General features: G+C 43.5%; 1 protein-coding gene across 1 annotated transcript in view; it reads left to right on the forward strand.

Annotated features, from left to right (window-relative positions):
* Nucleotides 1-10,019: 10,019 nt before the first annotated feature.
* syt9b (synaptotagmin IXb) overlaps nt 10,020-19,143 on the forward strand; it is a 135,051-nt gene continuing 125,927 nt past the window's right edge. Inside the window, exon 1 of the mRNA XM_059976389.1 lies at nt 10,020-10,167. Coding sequence (XP_059832372.1) covers nt 10,020-10,167 — 148 coding nt within the window. The remainder of the gene's footprint in view (nt 10,168-19,143) is intronic.

A 19,143-nucleotide genomic window follows, 5' to 3' on the forward strand; every position in this document is an offset into this window, starting at 1 on the left:
TCATGATTTTTATTAACAACCTGGATGTTGGGGTTGAAGGGTGGGTTGGCAAGTTTGCAGATGACGCAAAGGTTGGTGGTGTTGTAGATAGTGTAGAGGATTGTCAAAGATTGCAGAGAGACATTGATAGGACACAGAAGTGGGCTGAGAAGTGGCAGATGGAGTTCAACACAGAGAAGTGTGAGGTGGCACACTTTGAAAGGACAAACTCCAAGGCAGAGTACAAAGTAAATGGCCAGGATACTTGGTAGTGTGGAGGAGCAGAGGAATCTGGGGGTACATGTCCACAGATCCCTAAAAGTTGCCTCACAGGTAGATAGGGTAGTTAAGAAAGCTTATGGGGTGTTAGCTTTCATAAGACAAGGGATAGAGTTTAAGAGTCGCAAGGTAATGATGCGGCTCTATAAAACTCTGGATAGGCCACACTTGGAGTATTGTGTCCAGTTCTGGTCACCTCACTATAGGAAGGATGTGGAAGCATTGGAAAGGGTACAGAGGAGATTTACCAGGATGCTGCCTGGTTTAGAGAGTATGGATTATGATCAGAGATTAAGGGAGCTAGGGGTTTATTCTTTGGAGAGGAGGATGAAAGGAGACATGATAGAGGTGTACAAGATATTAAGCGGAATAGATAGAGTGGACAACCAGGGCCTCTTCCCCAGGGCACCACTGCCCAAAACAAGAGGACATGGCTTTAAGGTAAGGGGTGGGAAGTTCAAGGGGGACAATAGAGGAAGGTTTTTTATTCAGAGAGTGGTTGGTGCATGGAATGCACTGCCCGAGTCTGTGGTGGAGGCAGATACACTAGTGAAATTTAAGAGACTACTAGACAGGTATATGGAGGAATTTAAGGTGGGGGGGGGGGTTATATGGGAAGCATGGTTTAAGGGTGGGCACAACACTGTGGGCTGAAGGGCCTGTACTGTGCTGTTTTATTCTATGTTCTATGAGGCTGCTTAACAAGATAAGAGCCAATGGAATTGGTATTATAGGAAAGATACTTGCATGAGTAGAGGATTGGCTGATTGGCTGATTGGCTGATTGGCAGGAGGCAAAGAGTCAGAATAAATGGCAGATTCTGGTTGGCTGCTGGACAAGTGGTTTTCTTTGGGTGTCAGTATTGGAGCCGTTTCATGATGACTTTGTGGAGAAGTCTGAAGATAATACAGAGATAGGTAGAGGGGCAGGTGGTGTTGAGGAAGGGCCTATGCAGAGGGACTTGGACAGATTGGGGTAATGGGCAAAGAAATGGCAGATGGAATGTAGTGTTGAGAAGTGTTTGGTCATGTACTTTGGTAGAAGAAATAAAGGCATAGACTATTTTCTAAATAGAGAGAAAATTCAAAATTAGAGGCGCAAGGGAAATCAGGAGTCCTTGTGCAGCATTCCCAAAAGGTTAACTTGCAGGTTAAGTCAGCCTGAGAAAATCAAATGTAATTTTAACATTCATTTTGAGCGGATGAGAATAAAAAAGCATATGATGCTGAGGCTTTCTAAGGCATTGCTCAGACCACACTAGGAATATTTTGAGCAGTTTTTGGTCCCTTATCTGGATTAGCATTGGAGAGATCTAAAGGAGGTTCATGAGATTAATTCTGGGAATGAACTGGTTAACATATGAGGGCATTTAATGGGTATGTGGAACTATGCTTGCTGGAGTTTAGAAGAATGAGGGGAGATCTCATTGAATCCTACCAAATATTGAAAGGCCTAGACAGAGCAGATGTGGAGAGGATGTTTCCTATAGTGGGTGAGTCTAGGACCAAAGGATACAGCCTCAGAATAGGGGGATGTCCATTTAGAACAGATGAGAAGGAATTGTTTTAGCCAGAGGTTAGTGAATCTGTGGAATGTATTGCCATGGGCTACAGTGGAGGATAATCATTGAGAATATTTAAAGCAGAAGTTTAATGGGTTCTTGGTTAGACAGGGTATCAAAAGTTATGGGGAGAAGGCAGGAGAAGGTTGCTGAGATGGTTAATATATCAGACATAAAGTAATGGCAGAGTAGATTGATGGCCCAAGGGGGAACCTGAGTGGGATCTTCTTTACTCAGAAGGTGGCACAAGTGTGAAAAGGGTTGCCAGCAGAAGAAGTGGGTGCAGGTGAATGTAGGATTTTATGAGAAGTTTGGATAGGTACATGGATGAAGGGGTATGGAAGACCATGGTCCAGAGGCCAATCAAGGGGACAAGTTAGAATAATGGACTAGATCGGCCAAAGGTTCTGTTTCTGTCCTGTAGAGCTCTTTGACCCTATGGCCTCTCTATATTGGCTATTATCCCTAACCCTTTCAGTCCAAATGAAAGATCTAAAATATCCAATTCCTATCATCAATGCAGCCTGAACTTTTGAGTTCCTTCAGCAAACTCATAGAGTTATAGAATCAGAGATCACTACAACACAGAAACAGGACCATCAGCCCATCTAGTCCACAGCAAAATATTAATCTTAAATATTAAGCTTTTTATCGCTCTCTCATCCATGTAACACATACACAATGCTGGAGGAACTCAGGAGGCCGGGTAGCATCTATGGAAAAGAGTAAACGTTGATGGCTCAGGGTGAGACCTTTCTAAAATAACGATGAAGTCAGTATAAGAGGATGGGGGAGGAGAGGAAGAAGTACAAGGTGGTAGGTGATAGATGAAACTGTGAGAGGGGGAGGGATGAAATAAAAAGCTGGGAAGTTGATTAGTGAAAGAAATAAAGGGCTAGAGAAGGGGGAATCTGATAGGGGAGGATAGAAGACCACAGAAGAAAGCAAAAGGGGAGAAGTATGAGAGGGAGATGATAAGCAGGTAAGAAGATAATATAAGTGAGGGAAATGGGAATAGGAATGGTGAAGGGGGGACAGCAATTAGCAGAATTTTGAGAAATCAATGTTCATGCCATCGGGTTGGAAGCTACCCAGAATACAAGGTGTTGCCCCTTCAACCTGAGTGTGGCCTCATTGTGACAGTAGAGGAGGCTATGAACTGATACGTTGGAATGAAATTGGGAAGTAAAATTGAAATGGTTGGTCACTGGGAGATCCTGCTTTAACTGGGAGACGATGTACCTATCCAAATTTCTCTTAAATGTTGAGATTGAACCTGCATCTACGACTTCCATTGGCAGCTGAGTGAAGAAGTTACCCATCAAGATCCCCTTAAACATCTCACCTTTTATGTTTAACCCATGATCTCTAGTTCTAGTCTCACCCAACCTCAGTGTAAGATCTGTATTCCAAGATCCCTGTGTTCTACCACACTCCTCAGTGCCTTACAACTCACCGTGAAAGTCCTAACCTGGTTTGTCCTCCCAAAGGGCAACGCCTCACAAACATCTGCATCAACTTCCATCTGGTCCAGACCCCACCGTAATCTTTGATAGCCTCCCTCGCTGTCCATTATGCCCCCAATCCCCCAATATTGGTGTCATCTGCAAACTTTCTGATCCAATTAACACATTATCAACCGATCATTTATGTAAATAACAAACAACAAAGGACCCAGCACTGATCCCTGTGGCATACCACTAGTCACAGGCCTCCAGTCAGAGAGGCAACACTCTACCTCCACTCTGTGGCAAAACCGATGCCTAATCTAATTTACTACCTTATCTTGAATGTCAAGCGACTGAACCTTCTTGACCAAATGTTTATGAGGGGCCTTGTTAAAGGCCTTGCTGAAGTCTATGTAGACAACATCCACTGCCTTGTCTTCATGAACATTCCTGGTAATTTCCTCATAAAACTCTATAACATTGATTAGGCATCACCTTCTGCCAGAAAGTCAAATTGACTATCCCTAATCAATCCTTGTCTTTCCAAATTCTTAAAAATCCTGTCCCTTAGAATACCTTCCAATAATTTACCCACTGTTGATGTCACATTCACAGGCCAAAAAAAGTTTTTTCTTAGAGCCTTTCTTGAACAAGGGCACACCATTAGCTTTCCTCCAAACCAACACCTCATTTGTGGGCTAAGGATGATTTAAATATCCCCTAAGGCCCCTGTGAATTCTGCACTAACCTTCAACAAGATCCAAGGAACACCTTGTCAAGCTCTGGGAATTTATGCACCCTAATATGCCTTAAGACAGGAAATATCTAATCCTCTGTAATCTACATACCGTCCATGACCTCACTGCTGTTTTGCCTCATTTCAATAGACCTGGTGTCCATCTCCCAAGTAGATACAGATACAAAATATCCATGTATGATCTCCCCCATCTCTTTCTGCTCCATGCATAGGTGACCACTCCGATCTTCAAGAGGATCAATTTTGTCCCTTTCAATCATTTTGCTTTTAATATACTTGTAGAACCCCTTGGAATTCCCCTTCCCCTTATCTGCTAGAGCAACCTCATGTCTTCTTTTACCCCTCCTGGTTTCCTTAAGTGTTCTCTTGCTTTTCTTATAAACTTCAAGTACCCATTTGTTCCTTCCTGCCTATACCTGCTATACAGCTCCTTTTTTGCAACTGGGGCATCAATATGACTTGATAACCAAGGTTTCCTGACATAATATCCTTGCCTTTTGTTGTGACAGTAACTAATTAACCCCTGATCTATTGCCTTTTGAAGAGAGAATGAAATTAATACTTGACTGATGCATAGAGACCCTGATGAATAGTTCTGGTTTTATTTTTTTATTTCAAGACACCACATGGTAACAAGCCCTTCTGGCCCATTGGGCCTATGCTGCCATATTACAACCCTTGTGACCAATTAACCTGATGACCATACATCTTTGCAATGTGGGATGAAACCAGGGCATCTGAAGCAAACCTATGCGTAACGAGGAGAATTTATAAACACTTTACAGGATGGTGGTGGGAATTGAACTCTGATTGGTGATCACAGACACTATAAAGCAATTGTTCTGACCACTATGCTACTGTACCAACCAAACTGTTGTTAAGTTTCTGCCATGTGTCTGAGTAGGGGAATAAATAAAATTCCCTTGTGAATAAATTTCTGATTAAAATATCCATCACTGCTTTTCTATATAAATGTTCAGGCCAAAAATTGCATTGTACATGGAGATCATTTTAAGGAGTATTTTATTGGGTTCAGTTAAGCACAATCAATAATGAATGCACAATTAAAGCTTTAAAAGGTTGTTTGAGTGGAAGAACAAGTAAAGTCCAGCTCAGTTTGAAGCACTATTGACAGTGTCCTGACTAGCTGCATCAGTGTTGGGAAGTGTCTGGTCATGTACTTTGGTAAAAGAAATGAGACAATTGACTTCTTTCTAAATGGAGAGAAAATACAAAAACTGAGGTACAAAGGGACTTGGGAGTCCTTGTGCAGGATTCCCTAAAGTTTATTTTGCAAGTTGAGTCTGTGGGGAGGAAGGCAAATGCAATGTTCGCATTCATTTCAAGAGGACTGGAATATAAAAGCAAGGATGTAATGTTGAAACTTTATAAAGCACTGGTGAGGCCTCATTTGGAGTATTGTGAGCAGCTGTGGGCTCCTTACCTTAGAAAAGATGAGCTGAAATTTGAGAGCGTTCAAAGGAGGTTCACAAAAATGATTCCAGGATTGAATAGCTTGTCATATGAAGAGCATTTGATGGCTCTGGGCCTATATTCACCTGAATTCAGAAGAATAAGGGATGACCTCATTGAAACCCATCAAATGGTGAAAGGACTTGATAGAGTATATGTGGAGAGGATGTTTCTTGTGGTGGGAGAGTCTAAGACCAGAGAACATAGCTTTATGATAGTTAGGCATCCTTTTAGAACAGAGCTGAGGAAGAATTATTTAGCCAGAACGTGCAGAATCTGTGGAATTCTTTGCCAAAGGCAGCTGTGGAGATGTAATCTTTATGTATGTTTAAGGCAGAAGTTGACAGATCCTTGATTGGTCCTGGCATGAAGGGATATGGAAAGAAGGAAGGAGATTAGGGCTGAGAGCAAAATTGAATCAGCCATGGTAAAATGGTGGAGGAGACTCTGAGTCAAATGACCTAATTCTGCTCCTATACATTATAGTCTTATCACCATCTAATACAACAATTACAAGGCATCTGACCGCAAGTTTCTACATAGAATTGCAAGGACTGCTGAAAGAATTATTGGGGTATCTCTTCCACCCATCAGAGATATTTTTCAGGAATGCTGCATATGCAGGGCCCTTAGCATTGTCAATGATTCCTCCCATCCATCCAGCAATCTCTTTGACCACCAAACATCAGGCAAGAGGTACCATAGCACAATGACAAGAACTGCCATGGGTGCTGTGGATCTGTGCACCTCAGTTTGTTAAGTGTTATCTTATCTAGAGTCGTTAAGCCCTTGTGCTTTCTGTTTAATCTTGTTGTTTAGTTTGATAGGCATGGGTTTTACACGTATTGTGTTTATTTAAGTGGACTCCCAATTAGCGCCAATCTGCAGTGAATTCTGTCACCTTGGTCTGGTTGCTAGGTTTTTATGGTCTTATATACAAGAGACCAGACCAAAGAGACACCCAGCCCTTGAGTGTAAATTGCATCCAATGTACCACTTGAGTAATGTGGTACTTTCTACGTGACGTAACAATTTATAACATTAAATAACAGAGTATCTATTTGCAACTGCTAACAGATCACTCCATGTCTCTTGTTGAAGGGTTTTGACCTGAAATGTTGACTGTCCATCTCCCTTCATAGACGCTGCCTGACCCACTGAGTTCCTCCAACACGGTGTCTACTGCTTGCCCCGTGTCTTGCTGATCTCAGTGCCAAGAGGGGTAAGAGATGGTGGAGGAAAAAGAATAACTCGGGGGAAAAAATACATTAGGCGTCACTTTAAAACGCTATCACCCTACAGGGGCAAATCTATTACTCCACCTCACGTGGGGTATTTCGGAACTCCGGAGAAGGAGTCGGCAGGTGCTTGAATCCAGAACAATGAATAATGCGCTGGATGAACTCCAAAGTTCAAAATATATAAATGTCACCACATACAACCCTAATATTTATTTTCTTCCGAGCATTCAAATTAAATACAAAAAACATAATAGAAGCAATGAACAATTGCCCTCACTAGGACGGACAAATAACCAATGTGCAAAAGACAACAAACCATGCAAATACAAACAGAAAGAAAAAATAGAAAAGGAAGAAAAATAGAAATAATAATAAAATAATAGTAAAAATAAATAAATATATGCAATGAATATCGAGAACATGGGATGAAGAGTCGACGGACCGAGGTACATCTGCGTGTGAATGTTGGTGGGGTGGTAGAAATTGTGGAAATTTGAAGCCATGCCTCGAGAGTAAGAGTGGAGAGGCGATATTACCGGTATAAAAAGGCGAAAAAAGTAAGAAGAAAGGATTTTTGAAGCGATTGGTGGGCGGAGGAGGGTTTTGAGATGACAGGTAGTGCCTGGAGGGGGAGGTCTCAAACACATTTGCCAAACTTCTTTAGTTGCACAGTGGAGAGCATGATAACTGGTGGCACCACGACCTCAGGAATACTCAGGAATGGAAAGAGCTGCAGAAAGTGGTGGATACATCCAAGTGATTCTGCAGATACCGGAACGCGGTGCTTACAACCCCGTCCCTCAAAGGTAAATCTTTCCCATCATTGAGTACATCCACAAGGAGCGTCACCACTAAAAAGAACAGCATCTATTGGCATGGACCCCACCGTCCAAGACGTGCCCTCTTCAATCTATTACCATTGGACAGGAGGTACAAAACCATTAGGTCCCGTATCAACGGGTTCAGGAACAATTACTACTCTCCAAGCTTCAGGCTCCTGAACAGACGTGGAAAACTTCACTCACCGCAACTCTGAACTGATTCCATGACCTACAGACACATTCTCAAGGACTCTTTTACAACTCATGTTCGCAGTGTTATTTTTATTTGCACATTTTGTCTTCTTTCGTGCATTGGTCTGTCTTTATCCCTTTATTTACATAAAAATTTGTTGTTCTGCTTTTTATTATAAACGCCTGCAAGAAAGTTAATACGTACACGTAGGTAGGTATTTTACTCTGAATTTGGAACCTTTGAACTTTGAAACAGTGGCAAGTGAATGGTAGATGGAGGCTACCCGGTCACAGTCCGGGTCGGTGGTGCTGAACTGAGCGAGACGAGATGCAACTTTAAACGGGCGACTGGTGGCGTCCCATGTCGCACATAACAACAGCCCTTGTTTTATTTAAACTCTTGACGCTTCGGAAAGAAAGACATTCTGATACTTGTACTAAACCCACAAGGTTGTATCAAACACTTGGTGTATGAGCTGTTTCGCTTTACATATATCCGCCCTCGTTATTTCTTATTTACTAGTTCGAATTCAATGTTTACATATATTTATACACGATTAAATAGAGCCAAAAGAGAGCACAGAAGTAAATAAAAATAATGCGGTGGTGTCGATGGGTTCATTGTCCATTCAGAAATCTGATAGTGTTTAGGAAAGAGTTGTCCCTAAAATGCTGAGTGCGTATCTTCAGGCTCCTGTACCTCCTCATGAAAAGAGGATCCTTAATCGCGGATGCCGCCTTTTTGAGGAAGATATCCTCGAGGGAGGCTAGTACTCATCACAAACGAGAAGATCTGATGTTGGAAATCCGAGCAACGCACACAAAATGCTGGAGGAAATCCGCAGGCCAGGCAGCATCTATCGAAGATAGTGCAGTCAACGTTTCGGGCCGAGGCCATACATCAGAACAGAAGGATCTCGGCCCGAAACGTCGGCTGTGATTTTTTCCACAGATGCCCAGGATGGAGCTGACTAAGTTTGTAACTCTCTGCGGCTTTCTCCAGTCCTGTTCAGTGGCCCCTTCCGTACCAGACCGAAGTTCACAGGTTGCATTTCACAACTCTATGTGTCGCCTTGCGACTGATTTCAGACATCGTCGCCGCCCTGCTTTGCGGAGTATCACGTTTCTGATGTGGGGGTGTTGAATCTGGTTTAAGAAACCCTCCCAAGTCATACAATACTGTCCCTCTAAAACAGCAAAAACAGCAAGATCAAATAGCGATGTTGTAACTCGATTATTTTCGTTACAAATACGTGGGATAAAGAGTTTACCCGGTGGACAAACGTATTAAAATAAAAGCGCGCGCGTGTTTGTTAAGTGGGGGAACGGGAGTGAATGGGGGTGGTTGAACCAGGGGACTGGGAAGGTGAGAGTGAATGGGAAACCAAACTCTAGCCTCTGAAGCGAAAAGACCCATTCAGAGCAACAAGATGTAGTGCATTATTTCCCGTGCAATACCAAGACTAGGCAGAACTGTTGCTGGCCCTGTCTTCCGACTATTAGTTAAGCGAGACCCCCACACCCTTCTCGACTGCGTGTCAACATTCTATCGCACTCCCGCCGCTATGCTACTTCATTCGCCATTTGCGAAGACAGGCCTCTTCACGTTTCCGCTTGAGGGATTTTGCTCCGCGCGCGTTGTCCGCTTAGTTTCGTGCATGGTCGCGTGATCATTCGGAGTATGCGATCTAGTCGAAAAGAACTTCAGGACGTCCCGAAAGGGATGCGGCGGCTGTTACAGAAATGTCAGCCTTTCCTTGCTGAGTGAAGTTGGTTTATAAAGAGGTCAGAATTCTCTGGCACCGGCGGAGGAGGGAGCTGTAGGTAATTAGCCCAGCATTTTTAAGGCTTTGCAAATCCCTGGCGGACACATCTGCTAAGTAATCTGGTCTGGGAGCCATTTATCTCAATTGAATAGGAGCGGCTCTCTGCTACGGGCGCCAATGGCCAGCAGCCGTGATTCAGAACTAGAAAGGGCTGGAGCACTAAGTGTGTCGAAATAAAACTACTTGGCCCAGCGGGTCCTGGAGGCGTTATTTTGGGAGGGTGTGGATGGGTGGGGAGCAGATCTAGGAGACACAGACCCAGGAACTATTTCTACAGAGCGAGACTGGGAGCTTGCTTGGGGTGCGGCTGGATGTGGAGGCCGGGAAGTCTCTTGGAGGGGACGCGTTGGTGCTGTCCGCGGTGCTGAAGCTCACCGAATGTGCCGCCTCCTCTTCCCGTTACTGCGTAGCTGAGCCCCATTCAGAAGGATGCTGATGGGAAATGACTGCAGACCGAGAGGACGAGCTTTGTCAGAAAGCGCTCAACATTGTGACCGAACTCTGCTTTAAAGGGCTGGTGGAGCACGAGAGCTGTCTCGATTTTTCCTACTATCTCCGGGACCGGGGCAGGCCACGCCACACGGAGTCAGGTACACCATCCGGATAGATATTCTCTCTCTCCCTTCTCTCTCTCTCCCCCTCTCCCCCTCTCCCCCTCTCCCCCTCTCCCCCTCTCTCTCCCTCTCTCTCCCTCTCTCTCCCTCTCTCTCCCTCTCTCTCCCTCTCTCTCCCTCTCTCTCGCTCCCCCCCTCCCTCCTCTTTTTATCTCTCTCTGTCTGCCCCTCTCTCTCTCTCTCTCTCTCTCTCCGCTGTGCTAAAAGTACATGTGGGGCAAATTCTCCACTCGCTGTTCAAGTGAATCAATATACTATACCATCTATTAATTTATCCTAAATGATATATAAAAGTGGTAGTTAGATATGTGAATAGTTAGGTAAAACTTTTTATGGTTATGTATGCGGATATGTGATCATAAATATAAAAGCAGACTTACGAATGCGTGCGAAGCGATGTCTGTGTGTTGCATTTATAGGTAGGTCCGAGTGTGAATACACCGTCATATTGGGGTGTGTATATAACTGTGGGTTATAGATGCACATGTAAAAGTCGCTCTGAACCAGTGCAGCAAATGCAAACGAATCTCCCCACTGTAGCCAATCAGCCAGGGGTGATGCAGGCACTTGTTATCAGCCAGTCTAGACCGCAACGCTGAGCAAATCTCGACTTGAAGCGATCACTCGCATCCGTCGGCGGTTTGCAGCCGAACCGCGTAGGCCGAGTCTTCCAGCTGTTGACACCCGCGGCCCCGGCGCTCTAACCATCGGTTACATTCCCCCACCTCTCAGCCTGCGGCACTCTGCTTAAAGACCAGGTTATTACTAACAAGTGCGCTTTGGAAAGTTTAAACACATCATAAACGATTCAGGAATTATTTCAACTATTTCTATCAGTTTAAATATTGCATAAATATATGAAGTAGACTTGGCGATCCGTTTTTCTTCAGAGGCACAGGCCACTGACAGCAGCTCGTCAGGGTCATCTATCCTGGACCAGTCTTTTAAACTGTTCCCAGGTGTAGATCATCTTCGAAGATCCTTGCTTTCCCGGGGAGGAGGACTCTGGAGCTTAGGTTGGCGCTTCTGTAGCACGCCGGACATGGGAATGTCCATGGCACAGTTTTGGGGATGCATTGCTAGGAAGAAACTAGGTTCCAGAACTTACACAGAAGTACTTAAAATAGACCGTGGAAATGTTCTAAATGTAGGTCATTCCTAGTTTTATCTATCTAATTGGCTGTTGCTTAAAATAACCCCATTCCGGTTAATAGAATATAGAACATAGAACATTGAACAATACAGCACAGGAACAAGGCCTTCTGCCCACAATGTTGTGCCCACCGAATTAAATTAGTAATCAAATAGCTAACTAATCTCTTCTCCCTACACAATGTCCATATCCTTCCATTTTCTTCACAAACGTCCCTAATGATTCTGCCTCTACCACCACCCCAGGTAGCATATTCCAGACATATACTCTCTGTGTTTTAAAAAAAAACTTACCTCTCATTTCCAAAACATGCCTTTGAAATTACCCCCCTCACCTTAAATGCATAGCCTATGGTATTGGACAATCCAACTCTTGAAAAAAAGATACTGTCTATATACTCTCTGTGCCTCTTGTAATCTCATAAACCTCTATCAGATCTCTTTTCAGCCTTCGCTGGTCTAGATAACTCAGGTTTATGCAAGCTACGGGTTGCACAACGGGTTGGGGGGAGGGGGAGGAAAGGGTCGTTTTAAGGATAAGAAATTTAGGTTAGAGGCCTTGATTAAGAGGGCGGGAACATATCAAAGTACATAAACTGGGCCGATTGGTATTGGGGTTTAGTGCTGATTTCTGGTAGGCATCCAAGCCCAGACACTCCCCAGGTTCAGGCATAGTGTAACAGTGCATGAAAAGGTTAAAATGAAATCCTGCCGCACTCGGTGCATTTGTTGCTTGCTCGTCTAGGAACTGCTTCTCGAGGGAGAACCGGCCGCCTCTGCCTGGATCTGTGAAAAGGTGAACATTTATTGAACGTCCGTCACCTTACTCCACGTTAAACCAGCCTCCGTGGTCCAAGGCGAGATAACTGTGGGTTCCGCTGCAGTTCGCAGTCAAACTTGCCACGCCCTTTTGTACGTGGTCTTTTTATTCCCTTGAAATGCACATCACAGGAAAACCGCGGTTTCTGTGCGGGGCAAGTTAATAATTGTCTTATTTTTGCCATCCACGTGTTGCGTGTTTACTTCGAAAAACTGTGTGTAAGATGGGGTTCTGAGCGGGTGTGTAACCTTATATGATGTATCCGTGGGTATCCCATCTGTGGGATGCAGTGCCTTTAGTTGGAGAGGGACTCGGTAAGCATAACTAACTGCTTTCTGGAGTTAGAATCATTTTCCTTTCTAATACCACAGCGGGTCTTGCTTCGCACTAAGCACCGAAAGCACACAGCCAAGTTATTCTTGCGGTTAGAGTCTGACATTATGGAGGGTGATCGGATGTGAAAGCTTTTCCTTCCGCAGTTTCACCTTTCAGCTCCGTCTGAAATCACAGCCCAGGCTCCAGGACCGGAGCTTGCAGTCTCGGTGTCCAAAATGCAATTAATTTGGATCGGAGATTTGCTGATAGACGCTGACGGAATGTAATTAATCACCAGACTCGCTAATGCCGGCAAGATATTAAGAATAACTAGGCTGTGATGTCAAAACTACGACTGGTGTCCAGAGTACTTCATTACCTTGGGACTTTAAAGTGCATGGCAAAATGGAATATTTGTAATTGTTAAGAGACTGCTATGATTCAGAAGGCAAAGACTGGTGATTAATGAAAAGCTTGCAGTTAAAAACACACCTCGCATCTCTTTGTAAGTGATTGTAAAATACCCTACAGTCAACTAAGTTCTGCGTGAAATACTAAAGTTCAAAGTAAATTTATTATCAAATACGTATATGTCACCATGTACTACCCAGATATTATATTTTTCTTACAGGTATTCACATTAGAACAGAGAAATGCAATATAATCAGTAAAAAGCTGTCAAACAACCAATTTAGAAATGACAAACAAATACAAATACAAACAAATGAAACAAAAGATAATTAGATAGATCTAGTATTGTTAAAAAGTTTTAGGCATGGAAGTTTTGGGTAGTGTACTAGTTAGTGCATTTGCTTCACAGTACAACGACTGGGGTCAATTCACAACTTTACACCCACTGCTTGTAAGGAGTCTGTACATTGTTCTCCCCATGACCATTTGGATTTCATCCTGGTGCTTCAGTTTCCTCCCAAAATCCAAAGACCTACCAAATTGTCCCGTGATTAGGTTAGGATTGAATCGGGGGATTGCTGGGCCGCTTAGCCCAAAGGGCCGAGAGGACCTATTCTACACTGTATCTCGATACTATATATATATATAATATATAGTAGCTAGGGTGCCTAAGACTTTCGTGTGGTACTGTCAACGTGGATATCTGGCAGGAGCAAAGGGTGTGGGGAATTGCTTATGTGGGGTTGCCCAAGGGCGGGTTGTGGGACAGCTGGGACTTGATAGAAGTCTACAAGATTATGAGAGGCATAGATAGGGTGGATTGTCAGTACCTATTTCCCAGGGCACCAATAGCAAACACAAAGAGTTGTGAGTGCCTGGAATGACTTGCCAGGGATGGTGGTGGAGGCTAAAACATTTGGGTTATTTAAAAACCTCTTGGACAGGCACATGGATGAAAGAAAAATGGAGGGTTATGGGGTAGTGTGGGTTTAGTACTTTTTTTTTAAAGGATTATATAGGTTGGCACAACATGGAGGGCTTAAGGGCCTGTACTGTGCTGTAGTGTTCTATGGTTCTATGGCAGAGGAGTGCCAGGTGTGGGAGGGTGTAGTTGAGTGGGTGAAGACACAACCAGCCCTGCAACACCAGACAAAGTCCCTTGATATCAAACAATTGGTTTATTGATCATTCAAGACCATTGATCATTGTCTCCTTGGTGCTTCCTGCTCCCCCCTCTCCCTTCCCCTTTTCTGAACCATGATTCCCCTCTTACTGACCACTTCCCACTCTCAGTCCACAATAGAAACCCATATCAGAAACAGGTTTATCATCACTCACACATGTCATGAAATTTGGGTTTTTTATGGCAGCAGTAAAGTGCAATAAATAAAATTACCACAACACTGTGCAAAGGTCTTAGGCATCCTAGCTATATATATTGTATGTGCCTAAGACTTTTGCACAGCACTGTAGATAGATAGATAATGCTGAGAACATGAATCATCAAATTCTTGAAAGGGAGGACATAGATTGTGTAATCAGTTGAGAGTTCAGATGATTGAAGTTATCCCATTGGTTCAGAAGCCTGATGGTTGCTCTGGGGGTGCTTCTCCATAGATGAGGCCTGACCTGCTGAGGTCCTGCAGCCATTTGTATGCATTGATGAGGCACGGTCAGAATGGATTTATCAATAGGGAAGATGATGCTTGTGAAACAGTGATGACTTGCTGACAGCAAAGAAAACTACTAACTACCCTACTAATCACACTTTTCCTGGTAAGCAATGCTTGCAATCAATAGCCCATAACTTCCCTTTGGAGTTGAACGTTTGAAGCGCCAGGTTGACCTGATAACTTTGCGATGTGAACTGAAGTCTTGAAGGTGCAGAACAGTTGCGGCACAGTAGGAATCAACCCGGCGAAACCCCTGGCCGGTTCGATACGGCAGAACTGAAGTGAGACAGAGTTGAGGCAACAGGGTCCATGCTCGAGAGTGAGTAACAAGCTGATGTTTGATTGATTTCAGTGTTGGACCAGATTGGAAAGATAAGGTACAGGCTGAATCGAGGCAGCGGGGCCAGGCCTGAGAGTGTATTGAACCAAGTCCAAGAGCATGGAATGACACATTCTTTGGCCGATTTAAGTGCCAAGCCAGGTTGAAAAATTCAGGGTGTTGGGGCTGGTAGAAAGGGATGGGCCAGTGTTCAGCCTGTTGTCTGCGAGGTTTACTAGTCTCCGCGCTACACTGAGATTGTGGTCTGCAACAAACGGGCTCCTGGGTCCTTCGTGGCTGTGGACTCACTTTTGTGAACTTCATTTCTGAATAGTATTTGCTTACTTTTATTATCTGCATGCTTTGATTTTCTTTCTGCATTTTGGGTGTTTGATAGTCTTTTTATAATGGGTTCTATTGGGGTTCTTTGTTTTGTGGCTGCCTGTGAGGAGACAGATCTCCTTGTATTTGATGATAATAAATGTATCAAATCTATGAGAGTTTGACCTGCAGGGTGGATAAAGGGGATCTAGACAATGTAAAGTATTTAAATTTCCTTAAGGCATTTGTAAAAGTATCTCATAAAAGGATAATGTACAAGATGAGGACACATGGGATTGATTATGGATCAGTTAACGGATCACAATGAATATGTATCAACAGTTCTTACTAAAATTGTACAACAAAGACAAAGTAAAGTTTATTGTCATCTGGACAAGTCTACATGTGCACGGGCGCAATGGAAAAACCTACTTGCAACAGCATCATGTGCATAACATCAGATAAGCAGCATTCACAAGTAAAACATGAATTAACCATACACACAGTGGTCACTTTATTAAGTACCTCTTGTGTACACTGAGTGTAGTTTATGGTGTTCTGCTGTTGTAGCCCATCCACTTCAAGCTTTGATGCATAGTGCATTCAGAGATGCTTTTCTGCACACCGCTGCTGTAATGCATGATTATTTGAGTTAACGTCGCCTTCCTGTCAGCTTGAACCAGTCTGACCGTTCTCCTCTGACCACTCTCATCAACAAAGCATTTGCACCCACAGAACTGCCGCTCACTAGATTTTAATTTTTTTTGCACCATTCTTTGTAAACTCTAGAGACTACTGTGCACGAAATTCCAGGAGATCAGCAGATTCTGAGATATTCAAATCACCCCGTCTTGCACTAACAATCAATCTATGGTCAAAGTCACTTAGATTACATTTGTTCTAATGTTTGATCTGAATAATAACTGAACCTCTTGATCATGTCTGCATGCTTTTATGAATTGAGTTGCTGCCACATCATTGCTGGTTAGGTATTTGCATTAACTAGCAGGAGTACAGGTTTACCTAATAAAGAGGCCAATGAGTATAACTTATGCCAGAAGGAAGAAAAACCAGGAAAAACAGGTCCAACCTGTACAGCTTCTTTCTATAACTCAAGGACTGCAGTCCCAGTAAAATGCTTGTGAATCTTTTCTGCACTCTCTCTATATTCGCATCATTCTGCAGACACATCCCAACGAAGTGCATCACTGCATGGTACAGAAACTGCTCTGTGGCAGACTGGAAGGCTCTACAACGGGTAGTTAAAGCTGCCCAGTGTATCACCAGCAGCAGCTTAGCCATCATCGAGGACTTATGTACTGGAAAAAGGCCAGTAATATCATGAAGGAACCCACTCAACCTGCTCAAGGACCATTTGTCCCACTCCCATCAGGGAGGATGCTACATAACATCCATGCCAGGACCACCAGACTCAAAAACAGTTACTTTCCCCAAGCAGTAAGGCTGATCAACACCACCACCCACTAACCCACCCCTCCACACCCCCAAACACCACTACTTCATCATTTCCTGTCAGTCACCTTGTGCACAGACACTCCTGTGCCCAGTGTCACTTTACAGACATAAAATCAATCTATATATTATGATGTTTTTATTATTAATGTTGTGCTCCTTATCTTACTTTTCTTGTGCTGCATCAGATCTGGAGTAACAATTACTTGGTTCTCCTTTGCACTTGTGTACAGGAATTGATATTAAACAATCTTGAACTTTAATCACTTCCTTTCTATAGTACAGTAATCAGAAACACACAAAGGTACAGGTACAGTCTGCCCAATATCCTGTATAGTTGAAACATAACATTCCAATGGCTGTACTCTGTTCCTCAACCAGTGAAGGCCAGGTTGTCATGCACCTCGTCATCGCCCTGTCTAATGACATCACCACCAGCTTTAACGAATTATATACCTATACGTATAGAACTCTTGTACATGAAGGGAACTATTTTTGTTCATATGTTCTACAGTTACATTGTGGACTTGAACTGTTCCCACAACCAATGGACTCACTTTCAAGGTCTCTTCATCTCATGTTCTTGATATTTATTGCTTTTATATTATTATTTGGTTCTTTTTGTAATTGAACACTTTGTTGTCTTCTAAGCTCAGATTGAATGTCCAAGTTGGGCGGTCTTTCATTGATTCTGTTATGGTTATTTATGGATTTATTGAGCATGCCCTCAAGAAAATGAATCTCAGGGTGGCTTCTGGTGACATAAATTGCCTTTGATAATAAATGAACTTTGAGCTTTAAACATGGACGTCATGGTAGTGTTGCAGTTTTCAAGATACTCTTACAGCTCCAGGTGTTTCATAGTTCAGAGTTCAGTTCCAGCACTGTTCTCTAAGGAGTTTGTGCAGTACTACAGGAATGCTTTTGGTTTATATATATATGTAGTTTGGGTGCCCAAGACCTTTCCACAGAGTCTGTAAATCTGGCGAGAGCAAAGGATGTTGGGAATGTTGAGGGTGAAGTGCCGTACAAGGGGTATGGGACAGGTGGCAGATAAGGAGTGCCAAGGGCAGGCTGTGGTGCAAGGGCAGACACATCCATCCCTGAGACACCAGACAAGGTAAATTGATTCCTTACAATTGGTTTATTGATCATTATAGAATGTCTCTCTGGTGCTTCCCACTTCCTCCCCTCTCCCGTCACCTTTTCCCAACCATGATTCCCCTCTCTCTGCAGACTTCCCACTCTCAGTCCACAATAGAGACCCATAGTGAAATCAGATTTTCTTTTTGCAGTCGCAGCAGCAATACAGTGTAATACATAAAATTATTGCCACACCATATAAAAGTCTTTGGTACCCTCGCTACGTATTTGTGCATAAGACTTTTGCACAGTACTGTAGATAGAAAAGATCTTGGGGAATCTGTACCAAATGTGGGCAACTGGGACTGGGCTAGATAGGAATCTTGGTTGGCTTGGATCATTTGAACTAAATGGCCTGTTTATCAGTATAGAACCAACCCTAGTAGCAACCTACCTGTGTCATCTGCGATTGCAGTCAGGGCTAGTTTACAAGACCATAACTGTCTTGAAATCAACAACCAGTAACTGCTGTAACTAGTAACTCAACAACTACTGAATTCCTCCAGCACATTGTTCAACTTCAACTTTATTGTCAACTGACTGTACATATATACAACCAAATGAAAGAACATGGTGCTTCCACAAAACCTATATCACACACAGCACATAAACCAAAATATTACCACAAATAAGTTAATAAAATATAATTCAAAATTCATGTATTGTGCCGCACAAGTAGCCAGTAAACAGTAAATAGCTTGCTGTCCTAGTGATGAAACATTGGTGGTGGCAGGGTATCGCAGGGGAAATACCATGGAGACCAAGTTACTTGCAATGAGCACGGGTCCATGGTGCAGAAGGGAAAGAGGGAGAACAGAGGAATGGTAGTGATAAGGGACTCAATTGTTAGAGGAACAGACATGGATGGGACACCTGGGTGGTATGTTGCATTCCAGGTGCTAGGGTCAGGGATGTCTCAGGTCATGTCCACAGCATTTTGGAGGGAGAGGGAGAGGAGCCAGATGTCTTGACCCAAATTGGTACCAAAAACGCAGGAAGCAAAAGCAAAGAGGTCCTGAAGAGAGAATTTAGAGAGCTGGGCAGAAAGCTGAGAAGCAGGCCCTCCAGGGTAGTAATTTATGGATTGCTAGCTGTGCCATGTGCCAGTGAGTGTAGAAACAGGATAACGTGTGGCTGTGAAACTGATGAAGGGGGCAGGGCTTCTGGTTCTTTGATCATTTGGGACCTCTACTGGGGGAGCTATGACCTGAAGGCTTGCACCTGAACCTGAGGAGGACCGATATTCTCATGGTCAGGTTTGTTGGAGCTGCTGGGGAGGGGGTTTAAACTAATTTGGAAGGAGTGGGAAATGGAGTGAAGGGACT

This window comes from Hypanus sabinus, chromosome 7 (assembly GCF_030144855.1).
Source record: "Hypanus sabinus isolate sHypSab1 chromosome 7, sHypSab1.hap1, whole genome shotgun sequence".
In the NCBI taxonomy this organism is placed as follows: domain Eukaryota; kingdom Metazoa; phylum Chordata; class Chondrichthyes; order Myliobatiformes; family Dasyatidae; genus Hypanus; species Hypanus sabinus.